A 26,125-nucleotide genomic window follows, 5' to 3' on the forward strand; every position below is an offset into this window, starting at 1 on the left:
CAAATTATCTTAGTTCTTCTTAAACATTATTATAGTTTGGTGTGTACTAGCAATGTTCTCAAAAGATATGAGGAGGGAGGGGAGTGCAGGGCGGGGAAATGTGGGATTCAATAGGTGCTGGGGATTAAGAAGTCCCCTCGTGAGGAGCACCAGGTATTGTATGTAGGTGTTGAATCACTAAATTCTACACCTGGAACTAATATTACACTATTTGTTAACTAACTGGAATTTAAATAAAAACTTAAGAAAAGGAATAATTCAGCCACTAACTAATGTCTACCAAAAAGAATGACTTAACACCAACTACCCTAAAATAAAAATGATACTTTTGGCAACCATTTTCCCAACTATAACAGGATATATAGCATAACAGTCAACAACTCTACACAGCAGGCCAACTCAAAGGGGTGCTTAAGACCAAGTTCAACAATTAATTCATCTTGAAGTGTTAATCAGGAAGTCATTTCATTTGATATTGAGAGTTTTTATGGCCACAGTATGCTACTGATAATAACAGCTATAAAAAATTTCTGGCTAGGATCATTACATCCCTTCTTTATAATCCATTTTTAGGGCCTTAATTAGTTATTTTGTTCTCTATTTTTAAAGCAATTCCAGAACTGTTTTCTGGGGAAAATCACGGTCTTGTCAACAGGACCTCTTCAGAGATGTATGCTGGCGGTCCGTTCAGTTCTAAATCCTGACTTGATCAGGGTCTGACCTAATCAGACATGCGAAATACATGCTCTCATGATTCTTGACTAAGAATAGAAGCCTCAACTCATTGCTGCCTGATGCTTACTAAAACTTGGTTACAAGAAATAATATTCAGGAAGCCCACACTGGGGACTCCCAGAGGCAGCAATTCTGGAGGAAGGAAAGGCGCCTCAAGGAGGGACCTACTGTTAAAGGAGCATCCCAAGAATTGAGAGTGAAGGACAATTTAATCTTTCTTACAATATGTTCTCTCATACAGCTCTCAAACTTGTTGGTTGCAGGAGAGCCCCTTAACAACTCTTAAAAACTATCTTTGTGAGTATACCCATCGATATTTATATTAGATTGTAAAAGAAAAATTTTAAACACAGTAATACAGAAACACATATTCCATTAGCCCTCAGAGTTGAAGTGAAATCACTCCTACTTGTAGCCTCAGAAAATTCCACTGTGAATGAGAGTGAATAATAGCAAAAAAGGCAAGTAAGGTCTCAGTATTATTAAGAAAATAGTTTTAGGGGCGCCTGGCTGGCTCAGTGAGAAGAGCATGTGACTCTTAATCTCCGGGTTTTAAGTTTGAGCCCCACGCTGGATGGAGAGATTATTTAAAAAATTAAATAAATAAACTTAAAAAAACAAAGAGTAAAAAAAATCTGTTAATTAAAAGAAAAGAAATAATATTCATAGAGAAGTATTTAAGGACACATTCATTCAATGATTCAACCAACTATTTTCTAAGTGCCAGGCACTAGTCTAGATGCTGGGAATAAACAGAATCCCTGCAGCTTCTTCATCCTTGTTTATCTCTGAACCAAGCCAGCCATCAGTGAGATGTATACTTATACACTGATTTGGCTCTTTGGAGAATGTTCACTGGCATTACATGAACCTGGGTTGAGAAGCATTATAAGAAGCAATCTTTAAAAACTCACTACTATGTTTATTATTAGGATTCCCTCCCCCCAAAACACAGGTCCCCACAATGAAGACCAGTGAGACAAATTTTTCTCAGATCTGACAATCAAGGGGCACCTGCGTGGCTCAGTAGGTTAAGCGTCTGCTTTCAGCTCAGGTCATGATCTCAGGGTCCTGGGATGGAGCCCAGAGGCCAGTTCTCTGCTCAGTGGGGAACCTGCTTCCCCCTCTCCCTCTGCCTGCCACTTCCCCTGCTTGTGCTCTCTCTCTCTGTCAAATAAATAAAATCTTTAAAAAAAAACTAACAATCAAAAAAAGTTGTACTTCTCTTAAACAACATGCATATGGGGGCACCTGGGTGCTTCAGTCGTCAAGCATCTGCCTTCGGCTCAGGTCACAATCCCAGGGCCCTGGGATCAAGCCCCCCAGGGGGCTCCCTGCTTCTCCCTCTGGCCCTCCCCCTGCTCCTGCTCTCTCCCTCTCTCTCTCAAATAAATAAACAAAATCTTAAAAAACAAACAAACACGTGTTTGATTTTATAAACACCATGAATCTGGAAGTTGAGCTTTATTTTCTTCTTTGCTTTGTTTGAGAAAACTAAGAGCCAAATACGGAACCCATCTTTAGTAACTACAGTATTTTCTAGTCTATATACTAACTTTGCCACTGGTTTATTATTCTTCTCTCATTTCTTCTTTGCCTTAATACCTTATTTTTAATCCTTTAGCCTGAATACATTTAGAAAAGAGGCGGGAAATAAGAGTATTTGATGGCTGCTTTTTTAACATAAAATTGATTGTGTACTTTCTATGTGCCAGGTACTATTTATACTAAGCACTTTACAACCCTCTGAGGGTTGGACTTCTTTTTTTAAATTATTCTTTTTAAAAGTTTTTTTTAAAGATTTTATTTAATTATTTGAGAAAGAGAGAGAGAGAGAGCACAAGCAGGGGGAGTGGCAGAGGGAGAGGGAGAAGCAGGCTCCCACTGAGCAGAGAGCCTGACTTGTTTTTAAATTTTTTTTTAGGTAAGCTCTACACCCAACATGGGGCTTGAACTCACAACTCTGAGATCAAGGGTTGCCTGCTCTACCACCTGAGCCAGCCAGCCGTATATAGATAATATATGTATATTATTTCCATATACAGCTGAGGGAACTGAGGCTCAAGGACGTTTATTAACTTACGTGTGATCTCACAACTTGTATGTGACAGAGCTAGAATTCAAATGCAGCCCAAATCATTATACCTAGGCATATGTACAAGTTATCACAGGATCAGATTAGGTGAAGGAGAGGGTGGGAAAGTCCACACACAGGATGTGACATTTGAGCTAACAGTCTTAAAGGAGGGAGCTCGCCAAGGAACAAGGAGAAAGTATTCCAGAGAGAAAGAGAAATCATGTGCAAAAACCCAAAGCAAAGAGAGAACATAAGTTCTGGGAATGGCAAGCAGAACATAGAGTTACATTCAGCAATTCATTCATTGTGCAGGATTCACCAGAAAGTTAAGTCATTTAATATTAGACATTTAAGAGGTCCAGTATTGAGAATTTCCATGGCCACAGTATTAAACTGTCACTGGGAAGACAAGCAGAAGTGAAATAAAGGCAGTCTCTTTTGGGGGGGGGGGGCGGCAAAAGAGAGAGAGAAGAGGGACAGAGGGAGAAGGAGAGAGAGAATTCCAAGCAAGCTCCAAGCTCAGCACAGAGCCAGATGCAGGGGCTCAATCCCACGACCCTGAGATCACATGAGCTGAAATCAAGAGTTGGATGCTCAACCAACTGAGCCACCCAAACACCCCAAAGGCAGTCTCTTTTTATCATTAGGCTAAAAAGTCTGAATTATGTTCAATAAGCAATGGGGAACCATAGAAGGACTGAAGCAGGAGAATTACAAGATCAACTTGCACAGCATGATGAATGAATTACAGATTTGAGGTAGAGAACGCAGTCAGGAGGCCATAGCAAGAGACTGACAGCGGAGTAATGAGAGTTAAAATCTGTCCCAAAAAAACATGTAATGTAAGCCACATATATAATTTTTAATTTTTGTATAGCCATGTTAGGAAAGTAAAAAAGAAAAAAAAATAATTTTAGTAATACTTTTATTTAATCCAATATATCTAAAACATGATTTCATCATATAATCAATATAAAAATTAGTAATAAGAAATTTTGCATTCATTTTTTCATACTAATCGGAAATCTGATGTGTATTTTTACTTAGAGCACACCTTGTTTTGGACATTAAATTTTCACTGGAAATATCTGATCTGTATATAGATTTCATAAAACTTACAGATGAAAAAGTAGATTCACATACCCAAATTTTTCCAAACATACTGAATATTTTCCAGGAAGTCAAGTACCAGTTTTTGAATTTAAATTAATTACAATTAATAAAATTTAAAATTCAGTTCCTCAGCCATGCCAGCCATATTTCAAGTGCTTTATGGTCATATATGGCTACCATATTGAACAGTACAGACCCAGAATGACAAAGGACCTTTGGCTGGTAGCACTTTTGTCATCAGCATTTCATATCTACTTACTGTTGAGGTATTCTGTGTCCTAACATCGGTAACTTACCAAGTATTAACTATGACAGCGGTCCTACTGGTCACATCCTCGCTACCGTAGCTTACTTTCTCTCTAGACCACTGCCTACATCTGTGCAAAAGAAATCTTCTCATGACCACACAGAATTGCTATATAGTATCTGACATGTGGAACGCACACAAAAATGTCTGTGGGATGGATATATGCTCTTCTTCATCACTCAAGTAGTAATTCACTTGTCTATGGACTACTTAAGCCCTCCGTTTCTATTTCCCTATGGTTTGATTAGTTATTAGACTCTATGTACTAAGTATGATGATAAAAGAAAAAGCAGTAAGAAAATCTATTTTCAATTGCATGTTTATTAGAGGCATTATAGTACAATGGGTAAGAGCCTAAGTTCTGGAGTCAGACTGCCTGGATTCAGATGTGGGTTCCGTTATTTATTAGATGAGTGATCTTGGCCTCCCTGTGCCTCACTTCCCTCTTCTGCAAAATAGTGATAACAGTACATACTTCCTTGGGGTGCTTCAAGATTATAGAAGATAATACATATAAAGCACTTGCACATGGTACTTGGCACATAGTAGATGTTCGATAAACATTAGCTTTTAATATATTTTATTTATTTTTTAAAGTAAGCTCTATGCCCAACGCGGGGCTTGAACTCACCACCCTGAGATCAAGAGTCGCACACTCTACCAAGAAAAGCCAGCCAGGTGCCCCAACATTAGTTCCGTTTTGTTTTTAAGATTTTATTTTTAAGTAATCTCCACCCAATGTGGGGCTCAAATTCACAAGCCTGAGATCAAGAGTCTCATGCTCCACAAACTGAGCCAGCCAGGTGCCCCCCCCACCACGCCCCGAAACACCAGCTTTTTAAACAGAGCTGGTGAAGAAGTTGAAATTATAGCTAAAGTAAAAAACTAGGATTTCTCAATTAACCACGTCTCTTTCCCATATAATCTTACACACACACACACACACACACACACACACACACGGTACAGGTAGTACTCCGACCTCCTCAAAAGAAAGGTCTTGCATGTAGTTATATTCATTACGAAAGGAGCTAAATAAAAAACTTCATCCACTGACAGTGTATAACTATGCAGTATGGCATACAGGTGTAGCCAAGCAAATGGAAAAACACGAAGCAAAATAGGAAGGCATTTTGCCTTACCTGCTTTTCCGTTTTCGAGGTGGTTTCTCCACTATGCCAGTCAGTCTATAAACCAAACAAATAAGACGGTAACTAAAAGTAACATACAAGAACACATCTCCTGGCCCTACTGTGCCAGTCAAAAACTCAGTGTACCACCCTCTAGGACCACAGGCTCGCTAAGCTCAGACCTGACCTTACAAACACCTTATGCTCTGTTTCCCCTATTTACCAAGACCAAGCAATCCTGGGACTCACGGTTCCCCTAATGTCTGCTTTGCCCAAACCCTGCTCTCTCTGCTAGTCCCTCACTCCATCCTCAGCTCCTATTCGTCACAGCCCTGCTCCCCAAAACCACCCACCTCCACCTACTCATTGTCTGCCTCGTCACCCCCGAAAGCCCCTCCGGCCTCCCCTTTCGCGTGCCCACCCCCTCCCGAGTGTGCACTGCCCCTCCGAGCCCCGCCCCCCCGACCCCGCGCCCCCCGCATTCCACGGCCCGTCCACGGGGCGCGCGCGCCCTGCCCCTCCCGGCCCCGCGCCCCCAGTCTCACCCCTCGGCGTCCCTTCCCTCACACGCCCCTCTCACCCGGCATCGAGGATGCGATCGCCGCCCAGCCCACTCCCCCGCCCCTGAATGCCCCCTAATCCCCCCTCAGCCAAAACCCCCCGCCCCTCCCGTCTCGGAGCCCCGAATGCTTCACGGCCCCGAGCCGCTGCCCCTGGGCCCGCTCCCGCGCCCCCACCCCATCCCCAAACCCGACCTCGACCCAGCTCCCGCCCCACCTGGGGGCCAGGCGACTCCGCGGCTGCTGGGGTTGCCGGGCTCCTCTGACCATCCGGCTCCTGCTCCGCCGCGGGAGCTGCTCCGGCGGCCGCAGGGCTCACTCGGGAAGCTGAGGCGGCGGAGGCTGGAGTAGGCGGAGAGGCGGGAGGAGGGCCTCGCGCCTCTGCCTGGCATGCCGCGGGGCCCGCCCCCTCCGCGCCTCTCCCCGACTCCCATTGGCTAGAGCCGTTGTGTGGCCGAAAACCTGGCAGTCGATTGGATGCTCGGGCCGTCACATCCCGCCACCTAGGTTTGGTTGAGACTGCAGGTGGCGGCGGAGGTGCCTTAGAGACTGCTAGCAGGGCAAGGGAAACCTAAGCGCCACCATGCGCTGCAAAGTAGAAACTGCATCTCAGGCTCCAGACACCTGCCGGCAGGTTCTCCTGGCTCTGCGTCCTGCATTCCACACACCAGCTGGCGCCCCCCAACACTGCACCACTCCAGGACCAACAGCCAAGCACTGCAATTTCCCAAACTCTGGCAGGTGCGACCGTGAGGTAACTCTCCAGAACGAGCTTCATTTTGAACCACCTCGATGCAGTCCCTAACTCCACATCATGCTGAAATGGTCTCACAGCTCACAGGTACCTTTCATAGAGGATCCAGCAAGAAAACTGCAAGAATCTACCAAAATAAAGCATGTTTCAGATGCTCAGTCCCCTGCAGAAAAGATCACAAACTTGTGTGCAGACTTCCAAGAAAGCAAGAGGTTTAAAAAATTACCATGAAAGAAAAATCATCACTGCAAACAGAATTGATGCCATAACTAAAAGCAATGTGTTCCATTTTGGAAGGACTAAGTAGAATGGATCCTTGAGTGTGTGCTAACCATCCTGTGATACTGCAGATGATTGTAAATTCAATGCCAGTTCATCGATTTAAAAATAAATTTCACTGCATTTTTATTGTTGACAGACCTAAACATGCAAGACTACCAGCACATAAGCACGGTATTAGTTACCATTCCTATTATACTTTAATAAGGCCATCCTTGAGAAGAAGACATAGCTCATAAGGGGCGCCTGGGTGGCTCAGTTGGTTGGGCGACTGCCTTCGGCTCAGGTCATGATCCTGGAGTCCCAGGATTGAGTCCCACATCGGGCTCCCTGCTAAGCAGGGAGTCTGCTTCTCCCTCTAACCCTCCCTGCTCTCATGCTCTCTCTCCCAAATAAATAAATAGAATCTTTAAAAAAAGAGAGAGAAGAAGACATAGGTCATTAACATATTAAATTCTTCCTTCAATGTAGTCTACAGCCTCTCTACATTCCACATGAACAGGTTTTTGTTTTTGGTAGATACTTGGCAACTATTTGGAATTGGGAGGAGGCATCAAACTTTCTTTTGCTATTACCTTTTTATTAGAAAATGTTTTTATGTATCAATAATGTGACAGCCTAGAGTAAATCACACCAGCACGCTGGGGACAAATCTCTCACTGACCCTCACAAATGGCAAAAATTAGGACACTAGCTTTTCACAAAACCGAATTTATTTGGTGGAAAGGGCTATCCTTTATTCTCAGATGGCTCTTTTCTTTCATGTTAAAAATGACATTCCTTCTATGAAATAATGGTAAATTGTAGTGGGGGTTTTTAAATGGCTTTGACAAGGAAAAAAATGTCAAACGTCTGTTGGTTCCCCTAATTTTTATGTAATCCCCTAATCACCAAACTATGGACAGCTTTTATCTCAACCATACCAGAAGGGGGGCGGGGCAGAATAATTTGTCAGACAAGAGTATGGCAGGTGGAATAGGAGTCCTGGTGGGGAGGGTCACCAACTCACTAGGAGACTGATCTTGAAATATCACTCATTACATTTCTTAAAAATAGGGATTAAAATCTTGTGTCATTTTCAAGATCTTTTATAATTGACCAACTCCTGATACATGGTTCTGCCAATAGAGCTGCTGCTTTCATCTCTTAAGCCTTCCCAAGGGGCACCCTCAGTCCTATCTTCATGTCACATGCAAGTTCTAGTAATCTGTTTCTGTGTTTTTACTAAATAAGAAATGTACATCCCATCATTCTTGTCCACATTTAATTCACACTTCCTCTTTTAAGCCTTTCCCAATTACTCCATTCTACATCACTTTCTTCTCCAAATTCCTTGTACTTTCATAAGCTACTGTATCAGCAATTATATATTGCCTTAGATTATTCTTACTTCCCATCTACATTTAATTTGGGCAAACGGTATATTAGAATGAGCCCTCAATAAATGGCAGCTTTGGGCCAGGGACTGGGTACTTTATGTGTGCTATTTTTAATCCTGAGATCAACTCTGGTATTTTCTTAGACACAGAATTTTAAGATCCAGAGAACCCAGCTCGTGCAGGGTCACATAGCTACAATAACCAATACTGCTTAAGATGGCTTAAGAGGGTTTAAGACATACTCTTGTATGCCCTAAAGGGGTTCAAGTTCCAGCTTTCCTTTGCAACCTTGGCAAAGTCACCTATCTAAATCTGTTCCTTCATCTGAAGGGGGTCAGGGGAAGAAGTAATACAGTCATAGAACCATGGTAAAGGTAAACACAAAACAGGGCACATACAGCTTTCAGCTAAGTTAGCTATTACTGCCTGGCAGAGCTGGGGTTTTTTACCTACATCTGATCCCAGAGCCTATATTCTTTACACTATTCCATAATGCCACCATGCAGTCTTTTATATCTCATTCCCATTTATACACAAAAGCAGAGTGCTGAGAACAATAGTGGGTGTCCAGGGATTGAGTGGAATATACTTATGTAATAAGTATTTTGTTGATACACACACATACAAAATCCTCATAAATTTCACGCAGTTTGAAAAGGAAATATTTGAGTGATCCAAGCCAGCATAATCTCTCATGAGGGTAAGGAAAGGCAATCACCAACTGATTGATAAGGAAATAGAAAATTAAGGGGGGAATAAGGAACAAACATTCCCCAGGCATCTACTGTGTCTGGCACCAGACTAGAGGACTTTCCAAATGCTTTTTGGTGTTTTATTACTGTATACTTCATCAGCATGAATGCACACTGTAAACATACAATTTGAAAGAGTTGGGATGATCTCATGATGCATGGTTCTGGGCACTGGATCCAGGACATAACAATGAATCTTGCCTTTAAAGAACTGGAAAACGTAGCTCAAAGTCAAATGCAGAACAAGAAAAAGTTTCACTTCTGTTTACTAGTCAAGCAACCAAGTGAAGGAATAAGCATTTTTTAATTTAAATTGTGTTATATAAAACGCTAACTTCTTGTCGGGACAGGCTACAGACTATGCATTAGATAAAAGTTTCTGACAAACTTCCTATAATCTTTTTATTAGTTTACACTGAGAGAATATAGCACCTTTCATCCAAGGAACTGAAGGTGCTTTACAAACATTAGCATTTAAAAAACAATTACATTTAAAAATCTGGATTCGTGCTGTTAAATCTCTTCAACTCCAGATACACAATTTTCTGTAGGCTGATGGAAAGAATTCTATTTCTGACAACGAAAGAGGCTCAGAAAGAGTTCGGATTTGCTTTCGCAATACAGGCATTTTCAAAACCTGGTGCTGGGCTTACAAAGCAAAAACACACAAATCTTAATGCAATGAACAATATTTCAAACCTTATTTCAAACGCAAAACCCAGGGTTTAAGACGTCACAATCTTCCAACAGTTCTGGTCATCCAGATGGAGTAGGAGCTGATGCAGGTTGCATATTAGATGCAAGATGTGCTCTTGATCCAGACTTTTTAGGATCACACCCAAATGAACACATTTAAAGTGGTGCGATATTTCAGGAAAAAGCATTAAACCAATAAAAAGCTAGCCAAGAGCATATCAGGAAAAGGGGAAAGAAAGTAACTGGCAATTAAAAGTAGACAGTTCTCACTAGAGCCTAGGACACTTTATTAGAAACCAAGTATATCATCAGCAAATAAAAATAGTTATTACCCCCATTAATACAACATAAAGGATTTTACATTCAGCCTAGATACAGGGAGTAACAGATCCGCCTGCCTACAAATCTATGACTTGCAAGTATCTTCCACTACATGATTACTCTATATCGTACATAGCCCTTATTTATTAGAGGGATCCAAATATTCCTTTTAGGCTTACAAAGTCCAATACATTCACTCTCTTCCCTTTACATGTCTAATAGTAAAAACTATTTTTTTCATGCAAAAAAGCTGTTATTCAGCTGAAGAGAAAAAAATCAGACAAAACAGAGATGGCAATTAAGGAATGGACAGAAAATTATTGGCACATGCCCAACTAGTGACAAACAAATGTAATACACCATGACTTAAAAATAAAAGTCACATTACAAGGATAACTAAAACAACTACATCATTTTAAGCTAAGGAGTGTCAAATGGGAAGGAGAGGCTGAGGTTACCGATTTTATTGGTACAACTTAAAAGCAGAGGAGAGCAAGCACTTAAATACAATTTATGGTAACAGAAAAAAACACTGCAGAGAGCCGTTCAAAGACCACACCAAGTTGTCTGCATCATTAATTTCCAGTGTTTCACAATTAGTAAAATACATAGCTACATATCCCTGTAAGATAAAAATACGTTTCCCCCTGAATTACACTGGGGTCAGGGCAGTAACAGAAAGCTACTGACCCAACAGTTCAAGTGTGTGCAGCAAATGTCTTAGCCACTTCTTTCATATAGCTATACAATTAAAAACTAAACAAGGAGCTAGGTGGTTGCAGAAAATAAAAATCAAAATTATTGTGCTCATTTAATAAAAGAAAAACCCTGATGAAAAATTATGTGCCAAGAAGCTTAGACTATAAAGATTTTTATTGCATTTTTAGGTAACCTGGAAGTTCTTATCCTGAAGGGGAAAAGTTGGTTTTCAAAACTACCTGAACAGATACTAAAGTGCTTTATTAATTGGCTGGCTTCACAAAGATTTCCTGGAATGACAAAAATTAATTATAGTAGTAAAGGGATACCAACTATTTCACAAAATAGTAAATTCCAACATCATTTATGACCACAGTCATAAGAGACACTGGAACACTTGTCCTTATTAAGTGGACAGTTGCATATAAAGAACTGATCATCACACCCTTTGGATATTCAAATTACTTACACAAAGCCGAAACATGGTATCACAGACCTTTACAAAATAGGACAATTTGTTTCTTTCTACACTTTTTAAAATTTGCTTCAAATTACAGTTCACAAATACAAGAGTCCTGACTTTTCAACCTTTCCAGTTGCAGTTAAAAAATGAACACTTTCTAAAAGTTAAGGTCAAGTGTTACAGCAAGAGGAGAATGATTCCTATTGAAAAGTACACAGATTTTACTTAATGATACTCATGATAGATTGTAAACTGGATCTATCACATTCTACTCAACTGGTATCAAATGAACATATCAGCATTACAAGTATTAAATGTTTTTCTATTACTATAGAGAATATAAACCAAGACATTAATATGGCAGTTATGTTCTTTAGGCACAGTTTAGTGATTTTTTTTTTTTTTAATAAATACTATTGAATTTCAGTTGAAGTTTTAAACTCAATAACCAAAGGGTCAAAAGCTCTGATTGGGGGCGAAAAAAAGAATAACTTTAAACTAACAATGTAAGCTGTTTAAAATTTCTAACACTTTAACCTATCTGGGTTTTATTTAAGATTACTTTATTAAAAAATACAAGGAATCTGAAAAAAGATCAATACAATTATCTTACTGTACAAAGTCATAAGCTGTAGCAGTTTTAACTAAAATTTAAAAACACAACAAGGAGGGCAGCCCTTTAGACCAATTTATTTTATATCCATTTAAAATATCATTCAACAAAGGACAATGAAGTTTACAGCTGGGACAGGTATACATAACTCGAGGCATCTGCAGTCCATCGTGCCCACTGAATAACAACTTTGCTGCTGAAATTTCTTAAAACTTACCAAACTAAAACAAAAGGCTGAATGATACAAAAGGAGGAGCATTTCGGTGTAGTCTGTTCTGTCAATTGGCTTTTTAAAAAAGAGGAAACACATCCTGTTTCCCCCAGACCAGTAAATAAGCAAGAGCTACATGCAGCAGTGTGAGTATTAAGACATTTCTCAAGTCTTCTCAAATGAGTCCAAGGTGGGGATGGGATGGGGGAGAAAATTGATAGAAAAACATTGCTATAGACACCATAACAAACAATAAATTTAGATAATTTAAAATTAAAAAAAAAGGCAAGAGGCAGCATTTCAGCAGCAAAGTGCTTGATAAAAAGTATATTGTAGAGGGTAATACACAAAAGTTGGGGTAAGAAGAGGGAAGAAAAATGGGTCAGCAGGATGGGCGAAGGCCTCAAAGGAAATACGGCGTCGTCGTTCTGGGAGGAATAACACGTTCTGAATCTGGAACTGCCCGGAATAACTTTGGTTCTCTTGTATTTACATCTTTGAAGACCATGATCGAGGCAATATTTCCACAACGATAGCAGTAATTAGGAGCAGACCATACTGTTACCAGCTTCTCATCAAACATAAATTTATAGCCTTCGTGCACTAGTTGGTGTGCTCTGCAGATGAGTTTTAAGTTGTTGATATGAACAAACTGCAATTTAGAAAGGTTTTGTTAAGTATCTAGCACATTTTTTAAAAATCATGCTATAAATATATTATATATATAATATATATATCTATATATATATGAAAATAATATTTAAATAAAGTATAGGGGTGCCTGGGTGGCTCAGTCAGTTAAGCGCCTGACTCTTGATTTCCACTCAGGTTATGATCTCAGGGTTGTAAGATCGAGCCCCATGTCTGGCTCCACACTGGGCATGGAACCTGCTTAAGATTCTCTCTCTCCCTCTCCCCTCCCCAAATAAATAAATAAATAACAAATCTTTTTACTACTAAAGTTCTCATGATTATAGAACCCATTCTACTAGTTATCCCCACTACTTCCAATAAGTTATAGACAAATAGAGCTGCTTCGGCCTAAGTTATAGAAATCACACAGTCACATAATTTATTAGAAGTTTCTGGAAGAAAAGCATTCTATAAACACTATAAGATATGAAACAAAGTTTTTATGGTATAATAAAAAATATATCGCTATCAGTATCATTTACTGAGGGTGCAGTATGATTCTTACAAGAATTCTGAGATTATTCTTCTTTTGTACCTTAAGGAAACAGAGGCTCAGAGAGCATAAATAATTTACCTAAATTATGCTGAACCTAACTCTCTAATTCCATTGTGCTGGATTACGTCCCAATATAAGCTCATCCCTATGTGCGTATATAATGTCTATGTGTGTGTTTTTTTAATTGAAAACAGCTGAACTTCAAAAGTTGGCTTTTCACTATATATATATCTCTCAAATCATCATGTTGTACATCTAAAACTAATACGTTACACGTCAATCTAAATTGAAAATATATATTAACATTTTCTATGTATATGTATATATATGTATATGTGTATATATATATAAAAGTTGCCTATCTTGCCCTTGCTATCGTATTACTTAATTGAAATATTTGAAAAAAGAAAAAACATTTATTTTACACATATTACCAAGTGGATACTGAAGGAGGTGCTTTCATTATGTGATCTCATTTAACCAATAAGGAAAGACCTACATGATAAACTAGATGAGAAACAGAAGGTTGTTATCTATAGCCACAATAGTTCTTTATGTAGTCCATTAGCAACCAACAAACCATTTTTCAAAAAATATTGGCTTTACCTCATTTGTGACCTTTGCGCCAAAAAGCCAACCTGCTCCTCGGGGACTGATTGCCCAAGTATCCACATCTTCAGGATCTGACCAAACCAGATCACAAAATGCTCCTTTATGAGGAATTTCCTGGTTCCGCTCAATGGTTCGAATCTGATCCAGTGTTTTGATATCAGGAGATAAACCACCATGAACACACAAAATCTGCTCATCTATTAACTAGCAAAAAGGATAACAGAGTTGAAAGTATAGTAATAAACTCAGTCATATCTAAATTCATCAATGAACGTTAATGATGTCAATATAATTGAGATGGCAATTAGATAAAAGTATGCAAAGGGTTATTGGCAGGAAAATACTTGAGGTTTTACAAAGATTTACATAAACTTACAGCTGCTACTGTGAGCATGTCAAAAACTTTGGTACAGTATCTCCAGGCATTAGCATTTCCATATTTGGTTTGGCACTCATCTGTGAAAGAAACAGAAGAGTTTCTCATTAATGAAGTTCTAAAGCTGCCAATAAAAATAAAGAATGCATCCAATACTAAAGAAGTTTAACTTAAACTAGGACAGCAAGCTATGACCTGGTAGGTCTTCCACGTAGAGCCATGAAGGAGACTTATGTTTAACTAGTCTAAGTATGTGGTCCTGCTTTTCATTCCAGAAGTGGCCCTACAAAGCAGTTCAAGTTATTGATCAAAATGCTATGATCAGAAAGAGCTAAATATTAAATTCATATATCCCCAAACAAATGCTTTGGTCTATTATGTTATTCATATGGGACAATTCTATCAAACAGAGTAATTTATTTAATGTGACCACCTTACTCTAGTAGGGTAATCAAACAAATCAGAGGACCCTTAATTATAGGAGCACTGGTGATTCCTATCTCAACATTTCTCAGGCCTAGGTTGTCTCTTCTGAGATTTTCTGCACATTGTGCAATGAAACACTCGAGCTCCAGTAAGTACACCTGCAGTCATCACTGGAGACAGACTGCCAATCAGGCTCTGATATATTCCCAGCTGAACACTTTCTCTGTTGTCTACAACAGTTAATAGGATATACATCTCTTCTTTCATTAATATCATGGAAGTTCTGTTCTTTGACTTCTTCCTTAATTTAAAAAAAACCTGACAGGGGCGCCCAGGTGGCTCAGTCATTAAGCTTCTGCCTTCAGCTCAGGTCATGATCTCAGGATCCTGGGATTGAGCCCCGCATCAGGCTCCCTGCTCCACAGGAAGCGTGCTTCTCCCTCTCCCACTCCCCCTGCTTGTGTTCCTGCTCTCGCTGTCTCTCTCTGTCAAATAAATAAAATCTTTAAAAAAAAAAATTTAAAAATAAATAAATAAAAAAACCCTGACATATCACTACTGCCATAAGTACAAATGAAAATGATATAGAAGACTATGGGGTATGATCAATCCTCATGGTTTTCTAAATTACCTCTATGTGTGAAGCAGGATCCTTATGTAAACTTGCCATGAGAGCACTAACACTGGGCTGAGCTTGCAGGCAGGAATCTTCTTTTTCCTCTTTATACATATGCAAAGCATTTGGTTCATAATAACTGCTCAGTATATGTTTATCAGTGTGAACTGAAGGCCCAATATAATTAATAGCTATACATGGACATTTTTACTACTTTATTTATTTATTAATTTTATTTATTTATTTATTTATTTTATAATTTTTTATATTTATAATATTTTATAATTTTTAATTTATTTATTAAATTTATTAATTTTATTTATTAATTTATTTATTAATATTTATTTTTAAAGCTTTTATTTATTCATTTGAGAGAGATAGAGAGAGAGAGAAAGAGAGAGCACAAGCAGGGGAGAGAGGCAGAGGGAGAAACAGACTCCCCGCTGAGCAGGAAGCCCAATGTGGGGCTTGATCCCAGGACCCGGAAATCATGACCCCAGCCAAAGACAGACGCTCAACCATCTGACCCACCCAGGCACCCCCATTTTTACTACTTTAAAATCAATGTTAAGTTCCATGATAACTAAAATTATCTCCTGCTTGAGAAGCTAGTAGGCTTCCTTTTATTAAACAAAATAATAGATGAGCACAGCTTGGGAACAAAAGAATTCAATACTAGATGTTGTGCTGTTATCATTTTCTTCAGTCAAGGCATCTTGATTAAAATAGTCCTCTTTCCTCTCCCCTTTTATCCCTTTGCCCTACACTGATAAATGTTGGTCAAATTTTGAGGTGTAATTATAACAATCTTAGAGCCAGTTGCTTTTACTAAGCTAACACCACAGTACGTACTATCCAACCTATTGACTATTTTTGCAAAAGAATCAAAAAACTTTTATTTTAAATGGTACTTGATATTTTGTGAATGAAAATCAAAAGTAACTTGTAAAAAGGAGACAAATATTAGCGATCTAACTTTTCAATTACTATAAACAGTTATATAAATCATAAATTATCAAAATTTCTCAATTTAGTAATTGATAATGGCTTACAAATTGAAGAGTAAGAGTTTAGATTATCTTTATTATGACAGAAAAGAATCCAAAATATAAAATCTAAAACTAAAGTGTTATGAGATTAATATTTTCAAATATCTCAATATCTGCCTTAATTATGCTTAAGGAAAATTCATGTTAATAATCTCAACAGTTCTGCCATCTCCTTCAAAGAGCTTCCTAACCTCATTTTTTCCCCCAACTTCATTTTTTAAAACTTTAAACCATATAAAAGTTTTATAGAAGCAGATATTTTGCTTTTAAAGGTTAAGTTTCGTTTCTGACCCCTGAGGTCTTAGCATTCTCTGGATGGAGCAGATAGATAATTATATATATTATACACATATAATATTATACATATGTAAAAGGATATTCATTCAGCTATGTGTATAACAGCAACTTAAAAACAATTCCAGGGCGCCTGGGTGGCTCAGTTGGTTAAGCGACTGCCTTCAGCTCAGGTCATGATCCTGGAGTCCCAGGATCAAGTCCCGCATCGGGCTCCCTGCTCGGCAGGGAGTCTGCTTCTCCCTCTGACCCTCCCCCCTCTCATGCTCTCTCTCTCTCATTCTCTCTCTCAAATAAATAAATAAAATCTTTAAAAAAAAAAAAATTCCAACGTCCAATGTTAAAGATACTGGTTTAATCAATTATAGTACAACCATACAGCATAATACAATGCAGCTATAAAAATAATGTCAATGAAGTAAAGAACGGCTGGTAGCATTAAGTGAAAAAAGCAGGTATGTGCACACACAAATATGTTCACAAACACACACACGTACATATATATATATATTTCTCAAACTTTCAAATGCAGAACATTCACCTTCAGCAGATTCTAGGATTCCCACCCCAAGAGGTTTTCAGTGGGGCCCAGCAATGTAATTTTTAACAAGCACCCCTGATGATTCATTTGAGCTAAACTGAGGGCTACACTTTGAGGCAATGATCTAGGACAATGTACACCAAAAGTTAAGAACAGTTCTCTCTCCATGGTAAGGTTCTCAATTGATTGGGGGAACAAGAGTTAAAGGTTGAGAAAGTGGAAAAAGATGATCTGTATTTCTAATTCTACTATAAAGCACATGTATGACTTGTATGGCTTTTCTCCCAAAGAGGAAAGTAATACAATATTCAGAATCAGAGAAATAGAAAGTCTTACCATAAAATCCATACACTTGTGTTATCTGTCTACTCTCATGATTTCCTCGCAAAAGTGTAATACGATCAGGCCATTTAGCCTTTAGTGCAAGAAGGTAAGTGAAGGTCTCCAAACTATAGTAACCTCTGTCTACAAAATCACCCTGTAGAGTAAAAGTTTAGAAGTTAGAAACAATACAATAGCAACAATATTTTTTAAAATTATACCAAAGTGTGCAAACTCAGAGACACGGCCAAAAATAACAAAAACGAAGAGTCACATGTTGAATTACTTGGAAATTGGGTTTTAACAAAAAACTCAAAGTAAATAAGCGGTCTCTACTAAATGTGCTAGTCTTATGATTCAGGAGGCCTACAGGAACCTGCTGTGCAATTCTCTCAAGGATCTTCCCTGCAAAGCTATCATTTTTCCAATTCTCTATTACCTACATTAGCAGATGTTTCTAAAAGGTCATATGAGAATCAAAAATTTTAAAATGAATTTCAAAAATCACTTTATTATTTTTTAATATTTATTTATTTAAGCAATCTCTACACCCAACATGGGGCTCAAACTCACGACCCCGAGATCAAGAGTTACGTGCTCTTCTGACTAAGCCACCAGGCGCCCCCAAAATCACCTTAACTATATCAGAAAAACTATCAACTTGAAGAAATAGTGTTTTTGTAAAAGCAGATACCATAATTATAACAGTGTTCTAAGTTCAGCTGTGTATTTAACAACTGCATGTGAAGTCATACTATTTACACTTCCCATTAATGTTTTACTTGGGACAATGTTAGATCAATAAGAAAACAGCTAAAAGAATAGGAAAATGACCCAGAAATCTTTAGAAGGAAGGAAAATGATAGGATTTAGAAAAAATTCAACAGTAACATTACATTCCAAAAGCAAAGTAAGCAAATATGTGCATCTATTCATCAATCCACAGATTGATAACAGATGAAAATGAATGCTCAAAAAAAGTGTGATAAAATAACAGTAAATTGAAGATCTGTGCCTTAAAGTTGGGTGGTTCTGGACTATTTTTCTGCCAACCATTACTTAGGGCTACAACCCAGTCCTATGCATATGGCAATTTACTAAAGCAATTATTTTCAACTAGACAACATGGCAAAATGTAAAAAAGTATCGCATCGCCTTTTCATATAATTAGTGAATGTCACATGACAATGAAATTATTATGTAATGTACATGTAATAAGTCAGACCCTTTCCATTTTAAATAAGTATGTGGTATCATTGGGGTTTACATACCATAAATATGTAGTTTGTGTCAGGAACCTGACCTCCAGTTCTGAATAGTTCACAAAGGTCATAAAACTATAAAAGAAAGGCAATATATGCTGATTACAAATTCCTGTGAAGGAGTAAAATAATAAAACTGAGAGCGAAATGTGTAAAGAAGCATGTAATTAAGAAGCCCTCAAATACTGACATTTATAAAAAGAAATAAAGTGTAAGCAAAACTGCCAAGCACACAGCTCTCAAGTCTAAAAAAAGCACTAAAATAAATCTCACAATTACCAGTAGAGTCATTCCTAGATCACTAATGTTATAGGCCTTCCCCCTCAAATTTCTTTCATTTTATCCTGTCATCTAGAATTTTTTAAGTAATCTCTATGCCCAACGTGGGGCTTGAACTCACAACCACAAGATCAAGAGTCACACACTCCACCAACTGAGTCAGCCAGGTGCCCCACCATTTGAGAATCTGAAATAACTGATCAGTTATCTAACTTGTTAATAAGCTAACCTAACCACCCCACTCCATACTCAGCATCTATTTTAATGAGACAAAAGATAAGGAAAGTAGATAAGAATTTTTTTTGAATGAATTTACATGACACTTCACAGCATCATGTAGTGCTGCACATCAACCTACCTTCCCACACTCTACTTTGAAGATGTATACCCTCAGGCTCTTTAGCTGTGGAGTGTCTTCTCAATAATCAGTAAAAAAGAATTGTATATTTCATCATATTCTATTTCACTGAAAATTGGTAATTGACAAATTGTACATGTGGTAATCTCAGTCAACTAGATTATCTTAATCCTAATTCCTAAAGAAAACTTCAGTTTTTCTAAGAAAGGATTTTGGATTAAAGGAATTTACTATAATATATTGTACCAAGTACAGCTAATCATTTCCTACACAGTTATCTTTTACACTTGAAAATAAAATTATTAAATTTCTAACACTTAAAAAGGTGGTCACCGTGAACAAAATTGAAATTTAAATGTTAACTACTAAAAGAAATAAAGAACTACCCTTTATAACAGTATTTCAGAAGTCTGAAGTTGTTCCTTGCTTAGAGTTAAAAAAAAAAAAAAAAAAACTTTAGAAAGTTTAAAAAAAATTTTCCTTATCTTCTTAAAATTAGCAAGCAAATAAATGAAACAGTATTCAATTTCAGTCAAGTGGTAGACTATTATTTGTCCAACGTATTTGCTGTCCATTTCTACCATGTGGAGCCCTTCCCTTTGAAAGTATATTTCTCAGGGCACCTGGGTGCTCAGTCGGTTGACTGTCCGACTCTTGGTTTTGACTCAGGTCCTGATCCCAGGGTTGTGGGATTGAGCCCCGCATGGGGCTGAGTCTGCTTGGGATTCTCTCTCCTTCTCTCTCTGCCCCACCCCCTCCAGAGGCTCTCTCTAAAATAAATAAATAAATCTTTATAAAAAAAGTACACTTCTCTATTCCCATCCCACAGATGTATATATGATGCATGTATATATCATTTACATAGCATATATGTTTATATATATACACACAGCATGAGCAATAAAAATATGTGTGTGTGTTACTCTGGCTTAGTAATTCCACGTCTGTGACTATATCCTAAGGGCAAAAATAAATAAATAAATAAATCAGTACATAAATAAATAAGTAAATGCTGTGTGAATATATAGAAAATGTGTTACAACATCATTTATAATAATAAAAGAAACAACCTTCATGACTAACATAAGAGACTATTTTAATAAAGTATGATCTACCAACTCAAGACCTGGACCAATCATGAATAATGATTATAATGGAAACTATGTAGCAAAATGGAAAAATGATTAGGGAAAAGAATGGAACACAAAACTATAACTATAATAAACTACACAATTTTACTATGTATACACACAGAGTCAGAAAGGGAACATTTAAGTTTCATGAAACAGTTGCTTTTGTAAAGGTATGGTGGAAGAGTGAGCATCCTTAAACTTTTCTATTGATAGTTATAGAAATATGTTCTTAAATAAAAATGTTGTAAGTTTCCATTTATCCTATATATATTTAATAGATGATCAAATATTCTGCTTCAGGGACCCAACAATTCCTACTCCATAATGGAAGTTTTTTCCAAAATTCTTTAACATAATAAACATTTACTGAGAACATGTGCAGACAACTAAGCTCATCCTACATTACTGGAAGCTCACCTCATCATTTCACAAATAATTTCTACCACCTATTATATGTTTTCCACATCATGGACACTCTGTAAGTCTCATTTTATTTTTTTAAAAGATTTATTTATTTATTTTTAGAGAGAGAGACAGCGTGCACATGAGTGTGGGGAGGAGCAGAGAGAAAGGGAGAGAAGCAGACTCCATCCTGGGTGCAGAGCCCGACATGGGGCTCGATCTCACGACCCTAAGATCATGACCTGAGTTGAAACCAAGAGCTGGGCACTTAACCGACTGAGCCACCCAGACACCCCTGTAAATCTCATTTTAAAATAAAAGCAATCCTGAGAGGCGCCTGGGTGGGTCAGTTGTTAAGCGTCTGCCTTCAGCTCGGGTCATGATCCCAGGGTCCTGGGATCGAGCCCCACATGGGGCTCTCTGCTCAGCGGGAAGCCTGCTTCTCCCTCTCTCACTCCCCCTGCTTGTGTTCCCTCTCTCGCGGTCTCGCTGTCAAATAAATAAATGAAATATTAAAAAAAAAAAAAAAGCAATCCTGAGAAGTGGATTTTATTCCATCAATAGAGACAAGGAAACAGTTGGCTAGCTCAGTAGTTTTTAAACTTTTTAGTTTCAGGACCTATTCATAGTCTTAAAACTTACAGGTGCCCAAAAACCTTTTGCTTATATAATTGATATCAGTTGCTACTGACCATATTGGAAATTAAAACTAGTCATTTTTAATATTTAATTTTTTAAATCAGTAACAACTCATTAAATAGTAAGATATACATATTTCTAATGAAAAATAAACAAGGTTTTCAAAAATAAAACAAATCTAATGTCTGGCTAAACTGAATATGGCTATATTTTCATAATCTGCCTCTGCATTAATCTGCTGGGATATAGTGATGAAAGTATATGAAGAAAATCCAGCTTCACACAAGTGTATTTTACAAAAAGGAAGACTATTTTAATAATCTTTAGAGATAATGGTGCATATTCTTTTAATATATCAACACTTGATAAATGATCTTTTTCCTATTCCGTTAGTAGGGCTAACACTCTCAGTGGCTAACACAATGGTCATTTGGAAAACAGAAATGATATTTCATTATACATCACCAAAAAACTGTATTTGTTACTATCACCACCAAGAGAAAAGTCCTTAAACATCAGAAGCTGACACTCTGCCATCAAGATGGTGGGCTCAAATTTTCTAAAATTCTCATTATTTGAAAACTCAAATTTTGTCACTGGCAATAAATAACTGTCAATTGTTTTCCTTGAAGTGACTGGCTCATTCCTTCACTGTTGCAAAGATGGTTGCCAAATACCCATAGCTTGTCATTCATTCTCTCAAGTAAAAATAGTGTTCCATAAAAAGAGAAGCTACTTCAGCTTGTGACACAAAAAACTACACAACTATTTTCCTTGAGCAAACCATCTTTCCTTGGTATGCAGCAGATGTGCTCTATGCATACTTCCCGTTTCCATCATAGAACTATTCAAAAGATGTATCAACTCAAGGGTTAAGAATTACAATTAATATTACTGCTTCATCAAGGGCATTCTTTGTGATCATGGTATCTCCCCTGCCAGGTCAGTATCATCAAGGACATCCTTAAGTGATACTGGCATTTTATTTTACTGTGCATGCATGTTGGTGAAGAATACACTAACAATGAGCACAGTCTGGTGCTACTCCCTTGATTTATGCTGAGATACCTGCAGTTTTACCCTCAACTGATTTTGTACCACCTTACAGACCTTCAAAGGTCCACAGGCCATACCTAAAAAACTTGTGACCTAGCCGAAGTGACTTCTTGAACAGTTAATGTGTAGCCAAGCCAGGACTTAAACCAAGCTCTGACAATGAAGTCCACAATCTCCTCACTAGCTTACACTGTTTCAATGCTTCTCAGCACTTTATGCTTGCCAAAATTTTTTAATGAGTTTATTTATACTCATAATCCAATCTTACAATGCCAGAACTGGCCCAAGGAGAAGACAACTCTACAAATCCCAAAGGATATATCTTACATACATTTGGAAGCTCCAAAAGTCCCATGCTTTTGATTAGCAAGTGATATAAAGGGTCAAGTATAAGAGAAACAATGTTCAATTTGGTGGTAGTCTTAACATGGGCTTACACCTGAAACTAATGTAACCCATTGTATACCAACTATACTTCAATAAAAAAAATTAAAAATAACATGGACATCAGCACCAAAGTTAAGTTTCAAATCTCAACTATGTCCCTTAGTAGCTGTGTGAGTTTGGGCTAATTCTTCCATCTTTCAGTCTAAGTTTCCTTTTCTACAAAATAATCCAATCTTACAGGACCCTTGAAAAAATATGACATGGAATACGTGAAAAAGCACTTTGCTAACCTTCAAAACACAAGAAGATGTTAGCTAGAATTGTACATTTGACTGAAGGTGTATATAGACTACAAAAGTAAAATTTTATTATTTTAATTAATTTTAGTAGTTTGAAGTTGTCTCTAATTTCCTGACCTTTGATCATGGCTGTAAATTACATACTAAAAAGTGGCTGTAAATTATGTACTAGAAAGTCCTGATAACCCAGGTAACCCATCAATTTTAATATTATAATCAGGGGAAAACATTACTTGATTTATTTCAGCACTCAGGAACGTGTTATGGCATGCTTATATTAGTATCATTTATCTTAGCAAAAATACAAATGTTTATTATATTTTTGCAGAGAACTTATATGGAAATTTTAAGAAATGCACTCCTAAAGTCTACTCTAGAGAACTAAGATTTTAAAAGATCTGAGATGGAGGCCTAAGTGGCACAGTCATTTAAGCGTCCAATTCTTGGTTTCAGCTCAGGACTCGATCTCATGATTTGAGATCGAGCCCCGCCTAAGCTCCGTGTTCAGCACCAAGTCGGCCTGAGTTCTCCCTCCCTTTCCCTCTGCCTCTTCCCACCCCTCCCCCCACCTCAAATAAATAAATAAATCTTTCAACAGATCAGAGATGACATAATGGGCTCTCTATTTAGAAGCTGATAACATGCAAATGCCAGATTTATTATGACCTCAACTACCCAGAGAACAAATTGAAAACCAAAAAAGAAAACAGCCCTCTAAAGTGGTCAAAATAGAACTTAATTCACGGAGCAGCCTTCAATCACAACCAATTTACACACATTTCTGCTCCTTTAGGCAGTCATTCAAGGCAGGGAAATGGCACAGATGACAGCAAGTCCTGCTGGCATTGATAAATATATTGTTTACAATATATGTCTTATAGCCACAACTCCATTGTATGCATACAGCAAACTGAGTGAGTGTTCTGTTCAGCTTTCATTCCCAGTTATAAAAAAACATACACACACACACACACACAACACCTCTACAAATACACAGAGGGTTTCCAACCGGGCTACACACTGACATAAGAGTCTAAAGATGAGGTATACTCCTCCTGCCACGGTCTTCAAACTCTTAAAAACAAAAACCCAGCAGATGAAAAAACAAGACTAATCTTTCTCCAATTCTAGCAGTGACTTGCTATAAAATCATGCACCAACAATTTTATCTTTCTGAACCTTTGTTATTCTCATTCCCACTAAGGAAATGATACATTTTCAATAAAATGTGACGAGTGAATAGAATGAATAAACAGAAATGAATAGAATAGAAAATAGAATAGAAAATTAGCACCTAAAACCAAAGCATCGCCTGTTAATCACAATCACTGTGAGCTGTCCACATTTATTTTCTCTCTCCCCCTTCACAGAGCAATAATGCTGCATTCTATCCACTTTGCAAGTATAATTTCAACAAACTCCATGAATAATTTGACCACTGCTTTTACTCACTGTAATAGTAACCAGGAATCATTAGTGTCACACAGACTGAGGCAATCTATCAAATGACCAGCTGTTTTTGTTTCTTGTTTTTCTGGTGGCTTTTTTGCAGCATAAGTGGAAACACACATGGACTATGGACAGTACAAAAGCTAAAAATCTGCTCATGAAATTTTACCTGTCCGTGTATGTCTCCACACACTGTTACTGGTGTCGATACTGGCTGGACATTTGACTCTTCTAAGAGGAGGTCACAAACATAGTCACATAGCCGCTGTAAGAAGAGAAAATAAAATGCAACCTTTCACTACAATATTAAAACTAAGGATCAAATGCAAAAAAGACAAGAACTAATACATATATTGTTTCATAGGAAAGGAAACTACCCTTTAACGATTCTGTGGTTTGATTCGACAGCTTCCACCTTCATCTCATAATGCCTGAGAATGATACAACAGCTATTCCAAAATGCAAACTCCCTGGCCACACAGACAATAGGTTCTAGAAAACAGCTTTAAAGAAACTGTAAAATGATACTTTTCACCAGCAAATGTAAGAGTAAATAATTTTAATAGGAAAAGGTTTTTATCTACTAATTTTTAAAGTAAATTGCAAGGCACCAGGGTGGCACAGTCAGCAGAGCACCCGACTCTTGGTTTTGGCTCAGGTCATGATTTCACGGTTGGGAGATCAAGCCCTGCAGCAGGCTCCATGCTCAGCAAGGAGTCGGCTTGGGTTTCTCTCTCCTTCTCCCTCTGCCCCTCCTCCTCCCACCTCTAAAATGAATTAATGAATCTTTAAATAAATAAATAAATAAATACAGTAAATTGCAAACCATGCACTTACCATATGACCTAACAACTGCACTCTTAGCAATGAAAATTTATGTCCACATAAAAATCTGTGCACAAATGTCCACAGAAGCTTAATTCATAACAGCCAAAAACTGGAAATAAGTTGGTGTCCTTCAACAAGTGAATAGTTAAACCAATTGTGGTATATTTATCCCATGGAATACTATTCAGCAATAACAAGAAACTACTGACACACCTGGATGAATCTCAAGAGGTTTATGCTGAGTGAGAAAAAAAACCTATCCCAAAGGTTACATACTGTATGATTCCATTTATATAACATTCTTGAAATAACAAATTTATAGAAATGGAGACCAGCGGTGCCTGGGTGGCTCAGTCGGTCTGCCTTCGGCTCAGGTCATGATCCCAGGGTCCTGGGATTGAGCTCTGCATCGGGTTCCCTGCCCCGTGGGAAGCCTGCTTCTCCCTCTCCCACTCCCCCTGCTTGTGTTCTCCCTCTCACTGTGTCCTCTCTGTCAAATTAATAAATAAAATCTTTTTTT

General features: G+C 37.9%; 2 protein-coding genes across 6 annotated transcripts in view; both read right to left on the reverse strand.

Moving 5' to 3' along the window:
* SCAI (suppressor of cancer cell invasion) overlaps positions 1-6,283 on the reverse strand; it is a 134,073-nt gene extending 127,790 nt beyond the window's left edge. For 2 of the 3 annotated variants that reach the window (XM_006744204.3, XM_081803571.1), the window contains exons 1-2: positions 6,140-6,283; positions 5,375-5,419 (exon numbers count right to left, since the gene is read on the reverse strand). In XM_006744204.3, coding sequence (XP_006744267.1) covers positions 5,375-5,419; positions 6,140-6,192 — 98 coding nt within the window. In that variant the 5' untranslated portion in view covers positions 6,193-6,283. The remainder of the gene's footprint in view (positions 1-5,374; positions 5,420-6,139) is intronic. The other variant, XM_081803570.1, reaches the window with a different exon arrangement.
* Positions 6,284-10,045: 3,762 nt separating this feature from the next.
* The window catches only part of PPP6C (protein phosphatase 6 catalytic subunit), a 38,892-nt gene continuing 22,812 nt past the window's right edge, over positions 10,046-26,125 (reverse strand). The window contains exons 2-7 of one of the 3 annotated variants that reach the window (XM_081803607.1): positions 24,947-25,042; positions 18,785-18,850; positions 17,529-17,670; positions 14,267-14,346; positions 13,885-14,094; positions 10,046-12,741 (exon numbers count right to left, since the gene is read on the reverse strand). In XM_081803607.1, the coding sequence (XP_081659733.1) occupies positions 12,493-12,741; positions 13,885-14,094; positions 14,267-14,346; positions 17,529-17,670; positions 18,785-18,850; positions 24,947-25,042 (843 nt within the window). In that variant the 3' untranslated portion in view covers positions 10,046-12,492. The remainder of the gene's footprint in view (positions 12,742-13,884; positions 14,095-14,266; positions 14,347-17,528; positions 17,671-18,784; positions 18,851-24,946; positions 25,043-26,125) is intronic. The other 2 variants (XM_081803609.1, XM_081803608.1) reach the window with 2 other exon arrangements.

This window comes from Leptonychotes weddellii, chromosome 14, assembly GCF_054177405.1.
Source record: "Leptonychotes weddellii isolate Sample4059 chromosome 14, ASM5417740v2, whole genome shotgun sequence".
Taxonomy (NCBI): domain Eukaryota; kingdom Metazoa; phylum Chordata; class Mammalia; order Carnivora; family Phocidae; genus Leptonychotes; species Leptonychotes weddellii.